The following is a 22020-nucleotide window of genomic DNA, read 5'->3' as shown; positions in this document are numbered from 1 at the left end:
CGCTCGCACACTCTCTTAAAAATAAACACTTTAAAAAAATTGACCTTTGAGCATATTGTGTACTCCTCTTAATATAATCACTGATGACTCACTGGGGTTAAACCAGTGGTTGAGGGAAAATATAGCAACCATAATCATTTGAAAATTATACAGAGCATTATTTCTGGTTGTCAATTTTTTAAATTGAATAAAATGGTATTTTATTTAAATACAGAACTTTTAACTACAAAGGGCTATTCTGAATAAAGCTTGATTCTCCATCTTAAGAGGAGTTGTTGGGGGGGGAGTGTCACATTGAAAAACATTGGTCATAACTACAGGAAGAAGGACCATTTGACCAATGTAAGGTTTCTCATTGATCACACCTTAAGGAAAACATTGAGGTTAAGGAAGGTTAAATTCCTGGTGCTCTGCCCTGGTGGGCAGACCATAAACTAGGGAGGAAATGGAAAAACTAAAGTATATTTAGAGGAGGTGAAAAAGGGCTCCAAGGATCCTGAAAACTAGAGCTTAAAAGTATGGAAATTACATCTGGAGCAGATTCCGTGAAAGCAGGAGCTCGAAGAATATAAGACGATGGAAATTCCACTGTTTAAATACCATGTGTTACTTCCAAAAAAAGGGGTGGGGGTGTTCCTGGGTGGCTCAGTTAATTAAATGCCTGACTTGATTCTGGCCTAGGTCATGATCTCACTATTCTTGAGTTCGAATCCCACATCGAGCTCCACACTAACAGTGCAGAGCCTGTTTGGGATTTTCTCTTTTTCTCTCATTCTGCCCTTGCTGCACTTTCTCTCAAAATAGACTTTAAAAAAATTTTAGAATGGATTACAACTAAATGTTAGATGTGCTAAAAACATAGGGCATAGATACTTAGAAATCCTGGAGAAGGGAAGGGAACTCCTCTGTGCTAAGAAGGGCAAGGAATGGTTATTGGAATGAATACTGATGATGCAGGCTGTGCCAGGGCACCAGGGCCTATCTTGCAACCCTAAGAGTGAGTGCTTCCAATTTTGCACCCTACTGCCCCTTGCTTCATTCTAGTCCCTGCCCTACAGGGCTCAGAGGGCTTTTTAAAATTTCTTTGACCATCAACCTCCTATCCCTACCCACTGCATCTTTACCTTTACATAAAAACTTTTTATCTCCTTTTTTCTTCCATAATTAAATATCAGATAGTTGAGTGGCAAATAATGTAATAGAAAAAAATCCTATTTCTAGACTGTACTTGCTTATGGTAGGAAATAGTTCCATTCTTCCAGCAGTTCATTTTCAGACTTAGATGATCCTTCAGTTCTGGAGAGCAGTAGAAATTAACCCGAGAAGTGCAGGAAACGGGTTAAAGGATAGTTTGCCTTGGGTATGTTGCATAGACAAGAGGGTACAACCAGCTAATGAGAAGGAATAGAAGTACCTCAAAGCCAGAAGAGGAAGGGCAAGGTCAGAGTGGGGATGTCTAGGCCAGGGTAGGAGCTCGGTGAAGCACAGCCCTCCGGAAGTCCTCACCAAAGTCAGGTCAAAGCAGAGATGGGTGGTCTGAGTTCCTTGAGTCATGAACCAGCCCTGACAGGGACGGTCATTCAAAAGCTGTAGCAGGCAGGTAGCATTACCCCCTCAGTGTCCCCTGAGGTGTGCTGAGCCCAAGATAGAGACTCCTTGCAGTGGCTTGTGAAGGATTGGTAGGCAATACTGCCTTGTCAGAATGGCAGACGGGCATCTTAACAAGAACCCGTATCCAAGTAGAGCTAACTATCCTAAGACCCAGTCTGATGAACAACTCCTTCCCCCACAGCATCAGTAAATAAGTGTTTTTCAGTCTCTCATTTTCTGTTTACTTAGCTTTTCCTTTCCATCCTCTTGTCTATATTCCCTGCAGCTTTTCAATCCTTGGGCCTGGCTCATGCCATTCTCTCACTTGGAATGCTAAACTGAATGCATCTCTCCAACCCAAATCTAAATTGGTAGATCCAGAGGATTCCATATTGAGAGCTGTCTATTCCCTAAAACCTTCTTTGCTAATCTTGGAATCACTCACCACACTACTCCTCAGACCTAGGACAGTAAGGTGAGTGACAGGGACTTGGAATTACGCAAACCTTGGTGGAATTCCTGTCTCTATCCCTGACTAGCTCTGTGATCTGCAGTAAGTACATTTCTCTGAGCCCTGTGTCCTCATCTGAGAAGTTGGAAATCAAATCTTACCTTGCAAGTCTGTTGTATAATATATGGAAATATTTATAATTGTGGAAAGTCTTTAAGACAATTCTCAGCACATAGTAGATACCCAGTACACATTGACTTTTATTGTTAGCTTTTCATGTGGAAATTGTGGGCAGAAATAGATTTAAGATGGAGGATTAGGAAGCCAGGACTAGGAGAACAAAGATAAAATTGGGGACAGGTGTTGAGGCCAGCAAATATGAAGCACTCCGAAGTTTGGGTGTGTTAACCCAAGGGCAAAGGGAACCAGGATCAGACACCAGGGGAGCAGTGAGACTACAAGCAGCTAGAGGTCAGGGCACAGATGTGGCCACTGACTTACATTGCTGGGGTCAAGGAGAGTATCCACCAAGTGTTCTTGATCATGATGTAGTAAAAAATATATAAGAAAGCTAATATTTACTGTATACTTACTTTGCCATATCCCATTCTAAGTGTACCATTTCAGTTAGTCCTCACAACAGCCCTATGAATTAGGTATTATTATAATTGAGGGCACTAAAACAGACTAAATGTTTAGATGACTTGCCTAAAAAACATAGCTAGTAAGTGGCAGAGCCCAGAGGCCAACCGATAGTGTCTCAAGAGCCCATTCTTTTAACTACTACCCTCTAACAGAGATCTCCAACTGGAAGCTTTTCTTTGAGGATCCAGGGGCCAAGCCAGAAGATGGGGAGCCTGGAAAGGGTCAGCCAGCAGAGCAAATAATCTCTAATTATTTATTGTGATTTTTTTTAGGATTTTTATTTTTAGGTTTTCTCCACCCAATCTGGGGCTTGAACCAAAAACCCTGAGATCAAGAATCACGTGTTCCTCTGACTGAGCCAGCCAGCTACCCCTCTATTTATTGTTAACATTATTAATATAACAAATGGTTAATATAGCATTTGTGAAGACTTGATTTCCTGGCACTGGACTAATTTGCTTTGTCTGTATTCTTTAATCCCACAACTACTATGTAAAATAGTATCTATTTTGTAAATGAAAACATGAGGCTTATGAAGTTGCTTTCTTCCCCTTCACATCAAAGGAATACTACTTTTGCCATCCACTCCTCAATCTATACTTTTTTTTTTAATATTTTTATTTCTAGGAGAGAGAGAGAGAGTGTGTGTGTGAGCAGGAGAGGGTCAGAGAGAGAGGGAGACACAGACTCTGAAATAGGCTTCAGGCTCTGAGCTGGCAGTCAGCACAGAGCCTGATGCGGGGCTCGAACCCACGAACCACGAGATCATGACCTAAGCGAAAGTCGGACACTTAACCGACTAAGCCACCCAGGCGCCCCTCTATAACTATCTTCTGATCCAAGTTCTCCACTGAAAATTCTCTAGTGAGATTACAATAGCCTTCCTGGTGCTAAACCCAGGGGACATTCTTCAGTGATCAACTCAGTGACTCTTCTGCACTCCCCCTTGATGATTTCTTCAACCTTCATCATTTACAGGACTATAGCTTTTTTCCAGGGCTACCTCTCTGACCTATTTTTTTTTCCCGTTTTCTTTCTTCTTGTGCTGGTTCTTTTTTTTTTTTTTTTTTTTTTTCTAGGAGAGAGAGAGAGCGTGAGCAGGGGAGGGTCAGAGAGAGAGGGAGATACAGACTCTGAAATAGGCTCCAGGCTCCGAGCTGGCAGTCAGCACAGAGCCCGACGCAGGGCTCAAACCCACGAACCGCGAGATCATGACCTAAGCGAAAGTCAGACGCTTAACCAACTAAGCCACCCAGGCGCCCCGTGCTGGTTCTTATATGTGAGTCTTCTCCAGGAGCACATCCACATGTCTCCTTAATCTACATACTTTCCTTGAATGTTCTCACCCACTTCCTGGTCTCAGCTACCACTGGAATGCTGAAGGTTGGGGAAATGGCACCATACCCTTGACATCCCAAAGACATCCCAAAGAGACTGCAACTGCCCCATAAGCATCTCAAGTTGAAGTGTATCAAGCTCAACCTTTTACTGTACCACCCTCAACCCTACCTGGCTTCAAGCCACCTCTCCCTCCTCTCCATTATTTTCAGTTGAGGTGCTGCCAACCACCCAGTTACTCAAACCTAGAACCTGAAAGTCATGTTCTTCTCCACCCTCCTAATCCATTCTAAATCTAAGAGCTGTCAATTCTGTCTCCTTCATCTTCTGAATTTAGTCACTTCTGTCTACAGACCTGGGAAAACCTAGTGGAAGCCAACAACACCTCTCACCTCGTTGACCACCAGTTCACTCCTTGTCTTCCTACTTCCAGTTTGGCCCCTTCTTTTGTTTTCTCCACTCCAGTCATAACATTTTTAAAGCTCAAATGCAGGGAATAACATTGGTTTTGAGCTTTTCGTCCCTCCTTTGATCTTCATTGCTCTCAGGATGAACTCTAACCCTTCAACAAGACACTCAAAGCTGTCTGGAATCCTGGTTCTGTCTGCCTTTGGGCCCCATTACCCAGCCTTGCTCTCCAGTTAAACGAAACTTCTTGTGGTTTCCTAAGTACACCATGCCTCACTAATTTTTTTTCAGCATGTAATAGTCAGCTTAAAAGTCCCCCTTTCAGGAAGCCTTCTCTAATCCCCCAGGCTAGGTTAGATATTTCTCTTTAATGCTCCTATTTTACCTTGTGAATATTTTTTAATTAAAAAAATGTTTATATTTATTCACTTTTGAAAGAGAGGGAGAGGATAAACAGAGGAGGGCCAGAGAGAGAGGGAAACAGAATCCGAAGCAGGCTCCAGGCTCTGAATTGTCAGCAGAGAACCTGATGTGGGTCTCAAACCCATGAACCATGAGATCATGACCTGAGCCGAAGTCGGACGCTTAACCAACTGAGCCACCCAGGCACCCCTACATTGTGAATATTTCTGTCACTTCATCTTCAGTACTGATTTATGATTTGTCCCATACCTATCTTCTGCACTAGTTGGTAAGTTTGTGGTTTAGGGCAGGAACTATTGAATTCCCAGATCTTCTAGGACACAGTAGGCCCTTAGTGATTGTTTGCTGAACGAATAAATAAGTGATTAACTTTCTTAAGATTATATTGCAAATAAGTTCTGAAACTGGAACCAAAATTCTGTGGCACTCTAAAACCCATGTTCTCCCACTAATGCATACATCAAATGGTATAAAAAGATACTACACCCAAAAGAATTGAAAGCAGGGTCTTGAAGAGATGTTTCTATACCCATGTTCATAGCAGCAGCATTCACAATAGCTAAAAGGTGGAGGCAACTCAGATGTCCACTGATGGGTAAATGGATGACTAAGCAAAATGTGGTATATACATACAATGGAATATAATTTGGCCTTAAAAAGGAAGGAAATTCTGCAATATGCTGCAACATGGATGAACCTAGAGGACATCAAGCTAAGTGAAATAAGTCCATTACAGAAAGACAAGTCATTGCATGATTCCATTTATATGAGATACTTAGTGTAGTCAAAATCATAAAGGCAGAAAGTATAGTGGTGGTGGCCAGGTGCTAAGGGGAAGGGAGAATGGGGAGTTATTATTTAATTGATAATAGAGTTTTAATTTTACAAGCTGAAAAAATTCATGGGGACAAAGGGTGATGATGATTGCACAATTTGAATGTATTAATATCACTTTATACTTAAAAATTATTAAGAAGGTGAATTTTATGTTATGTGTATGTTACAACAATAAAAATTTTCCAAGAAAAGCCCCCAAACAAAATATACTGCAAGGAGTCTCATTCCCATTTTTCTCCTACATCGTCCCGATTTCCTCTCTCTCTGCCCCAAGGTAACCAATCTTGTTAGTTTCTATGTCTCCTTCCAGGTTTTATTTTTGCCAATACAAGCAAATATAAAGCTATATTCTTCACCTTCTGACCTTTTTAAAAATTTATATTAAAAAGAAAAATGTTTAGGTACTTTTTCTGAAGTATGTAGCAAAAAGAGCTAATAAGTACTCAGCTGGAATGAATTCACAAGATGGAGACTTGGAAGAGGATAGTTTATTTGATGAGGTAAAATAATCTTGCTTGCTTACCACCAAGGGGGCCTCTAGGGACTCCTAGGGTCCCCCAAGACAGAGCCTGTGGTCAGGTATCTCTCCGAGGCAGGTTCTGGCAGATTTTCAAGCTCCTCAGAGTTATCTTTGGAGCTCTCCTAGACCACTCCCTCTGATGCAATATATGGGTTTGGACAGAAAGGACGGTGCTGCACAGCCCGCCCCTTCTGAGCTGTCTGGGCTGGCTCCTCTTCCTAGAACAATTCAGGCTTCACAGCAACTCAGACCTCAGCTCCAACATCTATACTCTGAAGCAAGGATGGCTGAGATGGACAGAATGCTTCATTCTGGAAGGAAACAGTGGTCCAGGTCAAGCTGAGTCGGCCAAATACAGACCCACTCTATGGTTCTAGAAGAAATTTTGACACGTCTTACCATGTGGTTTTTCTACGCCTTGATTCCATGTTTGCTCCTTGGTAAGTACGAATTAGGATATGGCCAATAGCTTGGGATTCAAATGTAGGTTAAGAAGGTGGAAAAATAACTTCAGCAGAGTTTGGAGTTGTAATATATGCATAGAACATCCTATGTCTGTCTGTTTCTATAAAAAGGTTTCTTACCGCCTAAATCTTCATCCCATATCACAAAGCAAAAGCCAGCGTTCTGTTTGGAAATCTCTTTCCTAATGGTCACAGAACAATCTAAAAAAATAAAGTATCAAAACAAACAGTTTTAAAGGTTAGCAGAGCTCCATGCATTTTATTATTTATCTCATCTGGTTTTACAAGGCACAACATGGTTATCTCAGTCTTTGTGTGCTTTGGAGATGTTAATTGGAAGGACATGTTAAAGTAAAATAAAGATTCTAACAAAATACACATGAATAAAAAGGCTTAATTTGCAACCTTGATATTGGGTATAAGACTTATAAAAATTGGATTTCTCTCCTGATCACTGCAGAGAAAGTAGCAGTTAGATATTCCATAGCATTTGAACAAACTTGGTTTGGAGTATTTTCCCTACCAGTCAGTTTACACAATTTTCTCTGCTCCACCCCTGGCTGCTTGTACCTACATGCTTTATTGTTCCAAAATTGAAGCTCTTTAGTCTTTGATGTTTCTTCATGTTTAATGCTCCAAGGTACTGGGAACTTTGCACTGTTGGTAGGAGCCTTGAGTACTGTCTTTTTCTTTTCTTTTTTTTTTTTTTTAACACTGAGAACTAATTGTTTTAGTTTAAATCAGGCAACACATTAGTGCTAAAGTGATTGCAAATGTTTAGAATTGGCTTTAACATCATATTTATGGTGTCCCAATTGCTCAGCACATGGTGTTCAAATCTGCTGTTTGTTTCATGACCCAGCATATTCAGGCCTCAAGTCTATTTCTCACTATTCCTTGACAACAAATACAAACGACAGGCAGCTGCTGTCTTCACATTGACATGTAACACCCTCATCTCCTCCTGGCTTTTATGATGGTTCCCACCAGAAGCCCCATCTCCAGCCCAACCTCCTATCATCATTCTGGATGGGCCGCTCTTCCTTCAGACTCTTACTGGACCTCTCTCCCCTTTGACCCTTGACCCCACATACTCTACTTAGGGGGGCTACTTCTGTTAATTGCATTGACCTGAGGGAAATGCCTGGGCATCTTTTCTTTTCTTTTCTTTTCTTTTTTTACAAATAGTTTATTGCAAGTTGGTTTCCATATAACACTCAGTGCTCATCCCCACAAGTGCCCTCCTCCATGCCCATCTCCCCCCTTCCTCCCCACACCCATGAGTCCTCAGTTTGTTCTCAGCATTCAGGAGTCTCTCATGGTTTGCCTCTCTCCCTTTCCCCCACCATTTCTCCCCTCTTCTCCCCCATGGTCCTCTGTCAAGTTCCTCCTAATCCTCCTATACGTGCAAACATATGGTATTTGTCCTTCTCTGCCTGACTTATTTCGCTCAGCATAACCCCCTCAAGGTCCATCCATGTTGCTACACATGGCCAGAAGTATTCCATCGTATAGATAAACCACATCTTCTTGATCCATTCGTCCGCTGATGGACACTTAGGCTCTTTCCATGTTTTGGCTATTGTGGAGAGTGCTGCTATAAACATTGGGGTCCATGTGCTCCTATGCCTCAGCATTTCTATATCCCTTGGGTAAATTCCTACCAGTGCTATTGTTGGGTCATAGGGAGTTCTATTGTTAGTTTCCTGAGGAACCTCCACACTGTTTTCCAGAGGGGCTGCACCAGTCTGCATTCCCACCAGCAGTGTAGGAGGGTGCTGGGCATCTTTTCTGGTGTCCTCACCTATGCTAGCTCCTAGCATAGGGTAAACCTGTTGGTTAATTGGTTAGTTAGCTGGTTGATCAGTTGGTGGAACAAGTTGCCAGGAAAACATGCCCCCACTAAGCCAGAGGGAGAAGACAGGAAGGTCAAATGAGAAGGGGAAAGCTCAGCATTTTTCTTCTAGGTTCTTTTTCCTTTATTGAGGTATATTGACAGATAACATTATATTATTTTCAGGTATACAGCGTAATGATTTGGTACTTGTACCATAACAAATCTAGTTAACATCCATCACCATACATAGTTATGTAACCGAACCCTTGTGAGTTCGCTTCTTGAGGAGTCAGAAACTGCACCAGCTTCATTTTTTGCACAAAGAAAACTTGTATTTGCAGCAAATAAGGAGATCGTAGGGAATGGCTTCAAAAGCAGTAACTCCCCAAGGGTGAATGGGTTCCTTTTATTTAGGGTTAGGCTGACTGTTTAGATAGGGAAGCCTTGTCACACATGCACCTTAAGGAAACATGCCTATCCATATAGTCTATGTTACATAAATGAAGCGTGTGGTCCTCCTCCGGTGGAGATTTTCATATTATAATGAGGTAGAGGTAATTGCTGGTCTTTCCAGGGGTCACTGGTTTATCTGCACAGGCACATGCCAGGGGTTTAGCTCAGTCTATTCACATTCCTCCCCCTCCTTCTGCCACTGCCACCACCGCCACCACCACCACCACCACCACCACCACCACCACCACCATTCCCACTACTACTACTGTCACTACCACCACCACCACCACCACTATCCTCCTACTGCCACTACTACTATTTTCGCTACTACTGCCACTGCTACTACTACCACCAACAGCAACAACAATAATAATAATAACAATAATAATAATCACACTGGCCATTTTTGAGCACACACTGTGCTCCAGATTAGCAAAAATGTTCTCTTGACTTCTCACATCAATCTTGTAAGGTAGGTGGCTTTATCCCCATTTTACATACTAGGAAACAGATTCAAAGAGGTTCCATAATTTGCCCAAGTTAATGCATCTAGTAAGTGGGAGAACTGGAATTTGCCTCTGGTTTGGCTGATTCCATAGCCTGTGCCCTTTGTACTCCTCTGCAGAAGCTGCTGAGACACTGAAGCAGACCAGGAAAAGGGAGGACAAAGTAAAGGGAATAAAGAAACAAAAAGAAATACCTTTTCTGAGCATTTTCCATAATGGCTGTTGGAGGTGAAAGTGGCAGAAAGGAACCCAAAAGAGGGGAGTTGACAGCAGACCCAGTGGGACGAAACCAGCGTGGCATCATTCTAGGGAGGAGGAACAAGGATTTCTGCCTGGAAAGTTTGCCCAAGGGCTTTGCGGTGGGCAGCCTTCATTTAGCAGCCAAAAGGTCAAATGCAACATAGGAGATTAGGAAAAAGGAAGTCAGGCTGAAGCTAATTTCATGAAGGGAGCCAAGCTTGCTTCACTTACTTTTCCTCATTTGACATTTCTGGTACCTACTATGTGCTGGGTTCTGGGCAAGGTGCTGATTATAGATGACAAATTGGAGTCCCTTGCCTTTAGGGAAACTAAGAGCCTCCTGGGAAATGTATTTAAGTCTTTGGCATTTGGGAATTTACCATTATAGCTTCAACTACTATTTGGCAACTGGAGGTAAGGTCTGGATTAGTGGCACTAAGTCTCAAATGCACATTGCAATCATTGCAATCATCTGGGGAGCTCTTAAAACTACAAATGCTGGGTTTCGCAGCCAGAGAGTCTGACTTAATTAATCTATGGTGCTTTCTGGCCATTGGGATGTTTCAAAACTCCCTGGGTGGAGCTCCTGAGAGAAGTGGTTTGTTCCAGGACTGGGCAAAGAAAATACAAGTCTGGAGTATTTGTGGTAAGAAAGTGCTCCGAAAAAGGATGGAGGCCTAAATGAAATGAGTATCCTTGATTGAATCCTGGATTGAAAAAAGAACATTGGTGGAAAAACAGGCAAAATTCAAATAAGTGTGGAGTTTATTTAGTAGCAATGCACCAATGTTGGCTTCTTAGTTTTGACAAATATATAATGGTTATGCAAGGTGTTAGTATTGGCGGGAGCTGGGTGAAGATATATAGAGACTCTGTGTACTGTCTGCAGTTTTTTTCTGTAAATCTAAAATAATTCCAAAAATAAAAATTCTGTTAATAAAAATAACATGAAAAAAAGAGAGTGAGGAGTGGGAGTAAGTCAAAAGGACACAGGAACCAATTTGAAAGAGCTCCCAGTGGCCAAAGCTGGAATAATTTGGGTACCAAAGTAAGTAACAATAGGATAAAATAAATATTCATGAGTCCACACTAATATAAATAGTTGAACAAAGGAATGAATAAATAGTGGAGAAGGAACAGCTCTTCCTTACAAAATTCTAAGTAATAAATGGAAAATCACTGTTAATTGGAACATCACAGCCGTAATTGTTGCAAATGGTAGCCACTAGTAAGTGCTAAAATTAATGGATGAAAGTTTGAGGAGAAGCAGAATATTCATAGTGTCAAAGTATCTCCCCTAAGTTATTTATTAATTATAAAGAGGGAAATCGTAGTTTTTACATTAGAGATGCCAAACATCACCAGGAATAAGACATACTAGCCTCATGTACTCCCTGTCAATACATGCCAAAAATGTAGTACCTCAGTCAAATTATGGGAAAGCATCAGACAAAATCAAACTGAGGAATTTTCTACAAAACAACTGAGTAGTCCTCTTTAAAAAAAGGTAATGTTATAAAGACAAAGACTGAGAACAGACTGGAGGAGATTAATTAGATATGTGGTAACTAAATATGGGATTCTGGATTGGTTCCTGAGAAAAAAAGAAAGAACATTAGGGGGAAAAACTGATGATGTTTAAATAGAACCTGAAGCTTAATTAATGATATTGTATCTATGTTAATATCTTGATTTTCATAATTGTACCATGCTTATGTACATATGCACGGCTGAAATAGAGGGCATATGGGAGCTCTCTGTACTATATTTTGCAACTCTTCTCTGAGTCTGAAATCATTTTAAAACAAAACTTAAAGAAACCAAACCAAACCATCTGCCTCATGATTCTAATGGGGCAGCCAAGGTTGAGAATAGCCTCTAGACCCACGTTTCTCAAACTTTAATGTGCGCATGAATTACCTGGGAAACTTGTTAAAATGCAGATTCGGGTTTAGTAGGATGTAGGTTGTAGCCTGAGAGTCTGCATTTCTAATGAGCTTCTGGGTAATGTGATGCTGCTGATCCAAAGACCATACTTTAAGACTATGAAGTAATCTGTCACTTTCCTGAGGCATGAATTTGTTTGTGTACCCTTTGAAGCTGGGACGTAGGCACCAGTTACTCCAGCAGCAAATGATGCCAGCAGCCATGTCCCAGCTCAGCCTTAGCCTGTTCTTCTGGTCACTTACAAAGTAATTTTCTTAAAATAATTAACTGTATTGGAGGGAGGAATTTTAGAGCATGGCGTCAGTTTATAGTGCCAATATCCTCTACACTGCAAGCTCCATGTCATAAGCAGAAAAATGGTCTTCCAAAGATATACATGCTCTAATCCCTGGAATCTGTGATATGTTACTTTCCATGGAATAAGGAATTTTAAAGGTGTGATTAATATTATGGGATCTTGAGACTGGGGGATTATCCTGGATTATCAGGGAGGGCCCAATCTAATAATACATGAGTCCTGAAAAACTGAGAACATTTTCTGGATGCAGTGAGAGAGAGATGGGAAGGCAGGAGAAATTTGAAGCATGAAATATAATCAGTCAGCCATTGGTGGCTTTGAAGATGGAAGAAGGGGGCCATGAGCAGGAATGTAGGCAGCCTCTAGAAGCTGAAAGGGCAAAGAAATAGATTCTCCCCTGGAGCTTCTAGAAGGAATGTAGTTCTGCCTACTCATAGGCCCAGTGAGTCCTGTGTAAGACTTCTGACCTATAGAACTGTAATGAAAAAAGGGTGTGTTGTTATAAGATGCTAAATTTGTGGTAATTTGTTACAACAGCAATAGAGCACTTAATAGACTGCAGGAGAGAGAGATCAACATTGTGAATGAAACTCTGTGCAAAAAATGTTGCTTAGTGTTGCCCACGCTGAATCTTAATAGTCATGGTCACCTGTCTCAACTCTATTGGAAACACCAGAGGCTCCACCCGGTGGTCCTTCTTCAGATACTTGAGTCGAGACTGCTAGAATGAGAACAATACATTTCTCTATAAAAACAAAAGTACAAATATTTAGAAGGAATCAAAAGATTATACAGAGGGTTCCAGCACCTCTCTCCACCCTATCCAGTGTGGCTTAAGATAGAATTATTTCAGATTTTTCACTCTCCTCAATGTGGCTAATTTGTCTGTCCTGTCCTTACTTCTGAGTTTACTCTCCCCTTTCCCCTTGACTATACAGTTGAGCCTTGAACAACATGCCAATCCTGGTGCAATAGAAAATCCACATATAACTTCTGACTCTCCAAAACTTAACTGCTAATAGGCTACTAATGACCAGAAGCCTTACCAATAACATAAATAGTTGATTAACACATGTTTTATATAATACATGTATTATCTACAACATTCTTATGATAAAGTAAGCTAAGAAAATCACAAGGACAAGAAAATGCATTTACAGTACTGTACTGTATTTATCAAAAAAGATCTGTGTGTAAGTGGACCTGCATAGTTCAATCCCTTGTTGTTTAAGGGTAAACTGTATTCTCTGTTTTTGCACTTGTACATTTACATCAGGTAGAACCTTTATTAACTGATTTCTTCAGAGACTTGACTTCAATACACATGATTGATGACACTTCTTACCAAAAAAATGCTGTGTGGATAACAAAGGTTTATTTTTCCCCTCCCCTTAACTGTGTTCTCAAGACAACATTCTGTAACAGTTGGAGAGGATTTTTTTTATCCCTTTGAAGGTGGAAAGAATCACTTTTGGCTTGAGTTCCCATCTCATAGAGTCATTTCCTATTTCCTAGTTAGCGTCCTAGCAGAAAAGGAATCATTCCTCATGCGGAGGAGCCATGATACTTTCTACGTAACTCTATTATGTTGCGTGGCATCAGTCGTTCATGGGCATTACTGTTTTTCCATCTCACACCCAATGTATATGTGTTGCATAAACACGGGCTAAACAAAGATGATATTTGGAATATATTATACAAGTAGCATAAGGATATTAATGATGTTGCCTGTAGGGCTCAGAAAGAAGCAGCAATTTTCACTTTGATACAGGAACAAGACTGAGTATTTTGCCCATAATGGAGTCAGGTATGGAACTTTACAAGTAGAAGAGAGTCACACAAGTACAAATTATTGCATTAACATAATGGAACCACCTAAAAGTTGGGACATCTCTTGCTGTTTTCCTGCCCAGGTGCCTTCTTGTGAAGAAAGACATACCCAGTAATTAAACCTCTGAGTGTGTTGCTTAAATCCTTGAGTGACCTAATCATCTGGACACCCTCCCTAAAAGGTCTCCCTCACTGATTTAACTGACTGGACCTAATTGTAGAACTTCACATTTTCCTTGGTGCGTCTCATTTTGAGTTTATCCAATCATGATCTTTTAAACTTCCTTTTTAATGTTTATTTTATTTTTGAGAAAGACAGAGCATGGGCAAGGGAGGGGCAGAGAAAGAGGGAGATACAGAATCTGAAGCAGGCTCCAGGTTCTGAGCTGTCAGCACAGAGTCCAATGTGGGGCTCAAACCCATGAACTGTGAGATCATGACCTGAGCTGAGGTTGGAGGCTTAAATGACTGAGTCACCCAGGCGCCCCTTCCCATCATGATCTTTCAGAGTATATCCTGTCATTCAGATAATCAGAGTTAATACTATTAACATGTGATGATATTATGGTTGTGGGGTTTTTTTTTTATGTCTTTATTTTATTTTGAGAGAGAGAGTGTGAGTGAGGGGAGGGGCAGAGTCAGAGGGAGACACGGAATCTGAAGCAGGCTCCAGGCTCTGAGCTGTCAGCACAGAGGCTGATTCAGGGCTCCAACTCATGAACCACGAGATCATGACCTGAACTGAAGTCGGACACTTAACCGATTGAGCCACCCAGGTACCCCTGGTTGTATTTTTTAATTGAAATTTTGTTGAGGAAATTCTAGATTCACATACAGTTTTAAGAAATAATACAGGGATTGGGGCATCTGGGTAGCTCAGTCAGTTGAGTGTCAGACTCTTGATTTTGGCTTAAGGTCATGATCTCAAAGTCGTGAGATGGAGCCCCACGTTGGGCTCTACACTGACAACTGGGGGCCTGCTTTGGATTCTCTCTCTCACTCTATCTCTGCCCCTCCCCCACTCACATGGGCATACATGCACGTGTTCTTTCTCTCTTTCAAAACAAATAAATAAACTTAAAAAAAAAAAAAGAATACAAGGACCCCAGTTTCCCCTGGTGGTATTTTGCAAAACGATAGTGTAATATCACAACCAGGATATTGACCTCACCGATACAATCCTATCTTGTTCTGATTTCCCCAGTTTTACTTGTACCCATTTGTTTATATGTGTGTGCACAAGTATGTGTATACGTTTGTGTATTTACGACAATGGTCAGCATACTGAAGAGTTCAAACTTCACAATGATACCTTCTGTTGCCTTTTTATAACTATACCCACCTTCCTGTTACCACCCTCCCTTCCCTACTGTTTCTAACCTCTGGCAACCACGAATCTCTTCTCCATTTCTAAAATTTTATAATTTCAAAATGTTATACAAATAGAATCATACTCTATGTATCTTTTTGAGACTGGCTTTTTTAATTCAGCAAAGTTCCCTGGAGATTCCCTAAGTTGTTTTGTGTGTCATTAATTGTTTCCTTTTAGTATTCCATGGATAGATACTCTATAATTTATTTAACCATTCAACTCTTGAAGGGCACATGGGCTGATTCCAGTTTGTCTATGGACATTCCTGTGTAGATCTTTTGTATAGAAGTTTTCATTTCTTTGGGATAAATGCCCAAGAGTGCAATTGCTGGGCTGTATAATAATGACAAGTTTAGTTTTATAAGAAACTGCTAATGTATTTTCCAGAATGGCAAATACCATTTACATTACCACCAGCAATGTATGAGTGATCCATTTTCTCTGCAACCTCCCCAGGATTTGCTTTGTCTTTTTTTTTTTTTTTTGCCATTCCGATAGCTGTGTGTTGCTATTTCAATTGTGATTTTAACTTGCATTTTCCTAATAGCTAATGATGTTGAACATCTGTTCATGTACATATTTTCCATCTGTACGTTCTCTTCAGTGACATGTCTCTTCATGTCTTTTGCCCATTTTCTATTTACTGTTTGCTTTTCTACTGTTGAGTTTTATTAGTTCTTTATATGTTCTAGATATGAGTCCTTTGTAAGATAAGTAGTTTGCAAATGGTTTCTCCCATACTGTAGCTTGTCTTCTCCTTCTCTTGATAGGTTCTTTTGCAGAGCAAAAGATTTTAATTTAGGGGCACCTGAGTGACTCGGTCAGTTAAGTGTCTGACTTTAGCTCAAGTCATGATCTCATGGTTTGTGAGTTCATGCCCTGCATTGAGCTCTATGCTGTCACCACAGAGCCTGCTTTGAATCCTCTGTCCCCCTCTCTCTGCCTCTCTCCTTCTCGTTCTTGCTCTCTCTCAAAATTAGTCAATAAACTAAAAAAAAAGATTTTAATTTTGATGATGCTCAATTATAAATTTTTTCTTTTATGAATCTAGCTTTTGGTGTCAAGAATAAGAACTCTTTGCCTAGACCTGAAAATCTTCTTTGTTTTTTCTTAAAAGTTTTAGAGTTTTACATTTTACATTCCGTCTATGATTCTTTTTTTTTTTTTTTTTTTTTTTTTTTTTTTTGGGAAGAGAAAAAAACCTTAACAAGGGAAGGGTCAGGGAGAGAGGGAGACACAGACTCTGAAATAGGCTCCAGGCTCTGAGCTGGCAGTCAGCACACAGCCCGACGCAGGGCTCGAACCCACGAACCGTGAGATCATGACCTAAGCGAAAGTCGGACGCTTAACCGACTAAGCCACCCAGGCGCCCCTTAAGAGGGCTTTTTTTGCAGATTCTTTGGGATTTTCTTTTTATTTAAGATTTTATTTTATTTTTAATTTTTTTCAAGTTTATTTATTTTGATAGAGAGAGAGTGTGTGCAAGTGGGGGAGTGACAGAGAAAGAGAGAGAGAGAGAGAGAGAGAGAATCCCAAATAGGCACCACAATATCAGCACAGAGCCCAGCGTGGGGCTTGAAGCCACGAACTGCAAGATCATCACCTAAGCCAAAGTCGGACGCCTAACCAATTGAGCCACCCAGGCGCCCCTTTATATTTTCAAAGTATTCTCTACACCCAATGTGGGGCTCACCCTCACAACCCTGAGATCAAGAGTCACATGCTCTACTGACTGAGCCAGTCAGACACCCTGATTCCATGGGATTTTCTATACAACCTATCATGTCACCTGCAAACAGGGAGAGTTTTATTACTTCCTTTCCAATCTGTAATGCCTTTTACTTCTTTTGTTTGACTTATGACAGTTGCTAGAACCTTCAGTACGGTGTTGAATAAAAGTGGTGAGAATGAACATCCTTGCCTTGTTCTTGATTTTAGGGAGAAAACATTCAAGTTTTTCACCATTAAGTAAGATACTAAGGGTAGGTTTTTTTGTAGATGGTCTTTATCAAATTGAGGTAACTCCCTGCTGTTCTTAACTTGAAGAGAGATGTTTTCTTTTTTAAATTATGAATGTTAGATCTTATAAGTACTTTTTCTGTGTCAGTTGATGTGATTCTAAGATTTTTCTTTTTTAGCTTTTTGATATGGTGGATTACATTAATTGATTTTCAAATGTTGAACTAGCCTTACATACCTGGAATAAATTCCACTTCATCATGGTGTGTAATCTTTTTAATACATTATTGAGTTGGGATTGCTTGTATTTTGTTCAAGAAATATATTGTTCTGTTGGAGTTTGGTTTTGTTTTTTAAATATATACTATCTTTGATTTTGGTTTCAGGGTAATACTGGCTTCATAAAATAAGTTGGAAAATTCTTCTATTTTTTGGGAAGAGGTTGTATAAATTTGGTGTTAATTAAAAAATATATATATATTTGGTAATGTTCTCCAGGGAAACCATCTGGGCCTGGAGATTTTATTTTTGAGAGTCTTAAAGTTATGATTTATAGCTGTCTATTTACATAGCTATGTGATACCCATATATCTGACTAGAGAAATATTTTGAATACGTTAGCAGAGGAAGGATGTCAGAGAGGACCATGTACCGCCCTCCTGTGCCACTCCACTGCAGCTGCCTCTTTTCCTTTTCATCTCTGGGCAACTGCAAAATTGAGTGGGGAGGGTAAGAGGCCTTCCTGTGGGTACCCCAGGTGTTTCCTTGCAGGGCAAGCTGTGGATGCAGAGAGTAAGATGGAGGTGTATCACCGGGGTCCTATATTAGAGAAGAAAGGGCATCAGGCAAGATGTCCCCAGCAGTCCCCCATCCCCTCAGGTCACAGGGCTTGATAATGAACCACAGACGCCAATCTGGACATAGGCACAGAGATGAAAAGGCCCCCAGTGAGGGCCCCATGTGCTCCTGATGTTATCACTGCGGTTGTAACAGCATAGGGAGACAGGTGTTGGGGACTAACAGAGAAGAGTGTCAAAGTGAGAGGAGCAGGACTGCGGCTGAAGATCCAGACTGCATCCTGGGCTGCAAGCAGGGGTGAGCCCCAGGACTGTCCGCCTCCATTGGGGTGCAGCTTCAGTGTCAGAGGTCTCTTTGATTCTGTGTGAAAACCGTAGACCCACACTCTGTGTGCACACCCTCGCCACACCACACCCCTGTGTGAGCAGATGCTCGTGTCCCAGTTGCCTCAGGGCCCTGCGGTCTGATCTGGCTCGGTGCCCTTCTGGATCAGACTCCTTCCACTCCTTCCACAGCAAACCTGAGCCTGCACTTCACAGCAGGCAGCTGATGCCCTATTTTACTTTTGGGGGATGTGAAGGGATGTGCTTTGGCACCTGAGGTTGGCAGTAGCAGGGGAAGGACATAATGAGAAAGTGGCAGGAGCCTCATGGGTTTAGTCACATGGTCAGTGGCAGAGTCAAGGCCTGCATCTAGGTGGGTCTGACCTAGAGTTGTAAATAATGTGCTTTAGTTTTCTCACTTATATAGTGGAGAAACTGATGGTCCTTATCTCACAGTATGATTGTGAGGATTAGAAGAGATAATCATGTAACAATGTAACACATGGCCCAGATAGAACATGGTACGTGCTCAAAAATATCAGCCACCGTTATTATTAATGGGAATATGCCGTTTATCACCAAAGACAGAATTACAATGATGATAGAACAATTTAGCATTAACCCAAGTATGATGAAATTAGGATTGTTTCTGGTTCATTAAAATGTGAGGCCTTTCATTAGAAACTAATTTGAAGCTGTGACATTCCCCTGATATGAGCTCCATGTCAGCCTGTCTAACTGCCTCAATCCCAGATGGAGTGGCTGTCCTGCCTGCCCCCCAGAACCTCTCTGTACACTCAACCAACATGAAGCATCTCTTGATGTGGAGCCCAGTGTTTGTGCCTGGAGAACTAATACACTATTTTGTCGAGTACCAGGGGTGAGTTTGATTTGATTTGTTTTGTTTTAAATTTTTGTTTCTTAAAGAGTAGTTGATTCCTGGAGATACGGTTTTCATGCCAGAGCTGAAGGAGGCTTTGTGATCTCAGGGTTAGATTATTTTCCATGATCTGCCTCCTCTGTCTGCATGGCCACAGTTGAAGAAGCAAGGGAAATTGTGCTGTGTATTTGACAGTGAGCTCTCTGGGAATATAAGTGTGTATAAGTGTGTATAATACTACATTGTGGTAGAGCTTCTTTCCAACAGTGAGCCAACTGTCCAATGCTAAAGAAAATCTTAAGAAATGAGTCTGACTTTGACTTGAGGTGGATAAATCATTAGAGTCACAGATCCTTTGGAGGTAAGGGGAGGCCTCGGTTTTCCTGACTATGAGCTTGCCTGTAGGAGCCAAAACAAATCATGATCCTAAAGATCAGCAGGACCTGGGGCCAAGCAAGCTGTACTCTTCTCCAGGTGCCCAGGCTCTGAGAACTGTTGAGTAGGGACAGGGTAACAGAAGCCTCTCAATAGGTTTCATTAACAGAAAATACACACTGAACACCTATGTGTGTAGACATTGCTCTAGGCTCAGGGGTACAGATGACAAGATTTCTAGTTATAGGGAGCTTCCATTTAGAAGAGGAGACAGTAAACAGGTAAAGAAAGAAATACACTAGGTCTATGCTGTCCAATATGGTAGCACTAAACACACATCTCTATTTAAATTTAAATTAATTACAATTACATTGAATTAAAACATCTATTTTTCAGTCATACTAATCACATTGCAAGTTCTTAATAGCCACATGTGGCTTGTGACTACCATATTGAACAACACTGATATGGAACATGTTCTATCCGGCAGCACTGCTCTAGGTAGTTTCGGTAGTATTCACTGTGAGGAGGAAGCTAAAAGGCTGAGGCAATAGAGAGACTCTGAGGATCCTTTTTATTAGGTGGTCAGGGAGGGTCCTTCTGAGGAGACGATGTTTAAGCCGGTATCTGAAGGACAGGAGGAGCCAACCATTGTGAACAACAGGGATGGAGCATTTGAGACACAGTGAACAGGTAGTCCAGGTCCTAAGATAACAAGAGCTCAGCATGGGAGGAATGGCAAGGAGGCCAGTATAGAAGGAACATCACGTTTAGGGGCAGAGAAGGCCAGAGAGTCTTGCAGGTCCCAGGGAAGAGTTTGGATTCTGTTCTAAGTGCTTTGGAAGCCACTAAGAAGAGAAATGTCATGATCTGCTGAGTGATTAATAGTTTAAAGAACACCAGAAGTGGACACTGGAAGATTAGTCAGGAGATCACAGCAAGGCCAGGGATGACAGTAGCTGAGATTGAGGGGGTGCTATGGAGATGGAAAGGCCAGGACAGATGGGGTTTATACCAATGATAAAAGAAGTAAGAAGGAATGGATGGTTGATGAGGGAGGGGGGTGGAGGAACTGGAGTATGGAACAAATGCTTCTTTTGCTGATCATAAAAAGTAAGTGAATGAGGCAGTTACTTGCACCTGTCACTGAGCCTAGGTAAAAGGGGCTGGTGTGACACTATGCCCTTTTCTCCTTGGCCAGAGAGTATGAGAGCCTGTATATGAGCCACATCTGGATCCCCAGCAGCTGGTGCTCACCCACCAAAAGTCCTGAGTGTGACATCACTGATGACATCACTGCCACTGTACCGTACAGTCTCCGTGTGAGGGCCACCCAGAGCTCAGAGACCTCAGCCTGGAGCACCCTGAAGCATCCCTTTAATCGAAATTCAAGTAAGGCACTTCTCTTCTTACTCCCTCATCCCTATTGGCCCCTCCTTGGGGAATCAAATTCACTGAGAGTTTCAGGATTCTTGTGAGCATCAATTGGCCTTGAATACAAACAGTCCTGTTTGTTTGTTTGTTTGTTTATTTATTTATTGTAAATGTTTATTTATTTTGAGAGAGAGAGAGAGTGTGTGGGTGTGCATCTGTGGGTGGGGAAAGGGCAAAGAGAGAGGGAGAGAGAGAATCCCAAGCTGATAGCTCAGAGACCGATGCAGGGCTCCATCATGACCTGAGATGACATCAAGAGTCGGATGCTTAACCAACTGAGCCATCCAGATGCCCCCTAACTGGTCCATTTACAAAATTGCCAACTGCTAAAATAAACAAACAAACTAATAAATTATTAATAAAAAATTGCCAACTGCTTCCCCCATGCCCTCTCATTCTGAAAGAGACTTTGGAAGTCATTCCTACTGTCTCTGTCAGGGTCTGAAGGTGGTGGGTAACATGGAAGGGATTGGGTAGAAATCAGAACATCAGGGAGCCCAAGGTGGAAGGGATGAAGAAAGTGAAGACAGATTTGAAGGGAAGTTGGCCCTCTAGAGCAGAGCAGTATGATTCAAATCCTAGCTCAGCCACTTGATAGCTGGGCTCCTGCCTCCTCGCCCATAAGAAGAGTAATAGTTTGCCTTGCTGGGTAGTTGTGGGGACCATAAGGTATACACATAACATATAACACATATACACATATATGTGTAACATATACACATATAGTTATGTGTATACCTTATACACATAAGGTATAATGTGTAAGTGTTCAGGACAGTGCTGTCCTATCATAGCACTCAGCTATTGGTAAGTGTTATTATTATTGCCCCAGGGATGCCCAGAGTTGAGAGCCAGAGAGCAGAGGAGGGAAGAGGTGGGGGCAGAAGTGAGACCCCCAGAATGGGATATCAATAGGAATTTTGGGGCAAAATGTGGGCTTCTCTGACCAGGCCTCTTTCCCAGGCACTGAGAGCAGATACAGTGGGAGCAGTGGGATCCCAGTATGAGGCACTGGCAGAGACTGAGGGACAGTGGAGGGTGCAGTGCTCAGGCAGCACCCAGCACCACCTCTCTCCAGCTCCTGGGAGCCTG

The 22020-nt window shown here is 41.6% G+C and overlaps 1 protein-coding gene across 4 annotated transcripts in view; it reads left to right on the top strand.

Moving 5' to 3' along the window:
• The first annotated feature begins 6456 nt into the window (after positions 1-6456).
• The window catches only part of IL20RB (interleukin 20 receptor subunit beta), a 32941-nt gene continuing 17377 nt past the window's right edge, over positions 6457-22020 (top strand). For 3 of the 4 annotated variants that reach the window (XM_039222700.1, XM_039222698.1, XM_039222699.1), the window contains exons 1-3: positions 6457-6652; positions 18993-19119; positions 20696-20886. In XM_039222700.1, coding sequence (XP_039078631.1) covers positions 6580-6652; positions 18993-19119; positions 20696-20886 — 391 coding nt within the window. In that variant the 5' untranslated portion in view covers positions 6457-6579. The remainder of the gene's footprint in view (positions 6653-18992; positions 19120-20695; positions 20887-22020) is intronic. The other variant, XM_039222701.1, reaches the window with a different exon arrangement.

Source organism: Hyaena hyaena, unplaced genomic scaffold (assembly GCF_003009895.1).
Source record: "Hyaena hyaena isolate Hyena2069 unplaced genomic scaffold, ASM300989v1 scaffold_1176, whole genome shotgun sequence".
NCBI lineage: Eukaryota > Metazoa > Chordata > Mammalia > Carnivora > Hyaenidae > Hyaena > Hyaena hyaena.
Note: the sequence above shows the minus strand (reverse complement) of the source record. Positions and strands in the feature narration are given on the sequence as shown.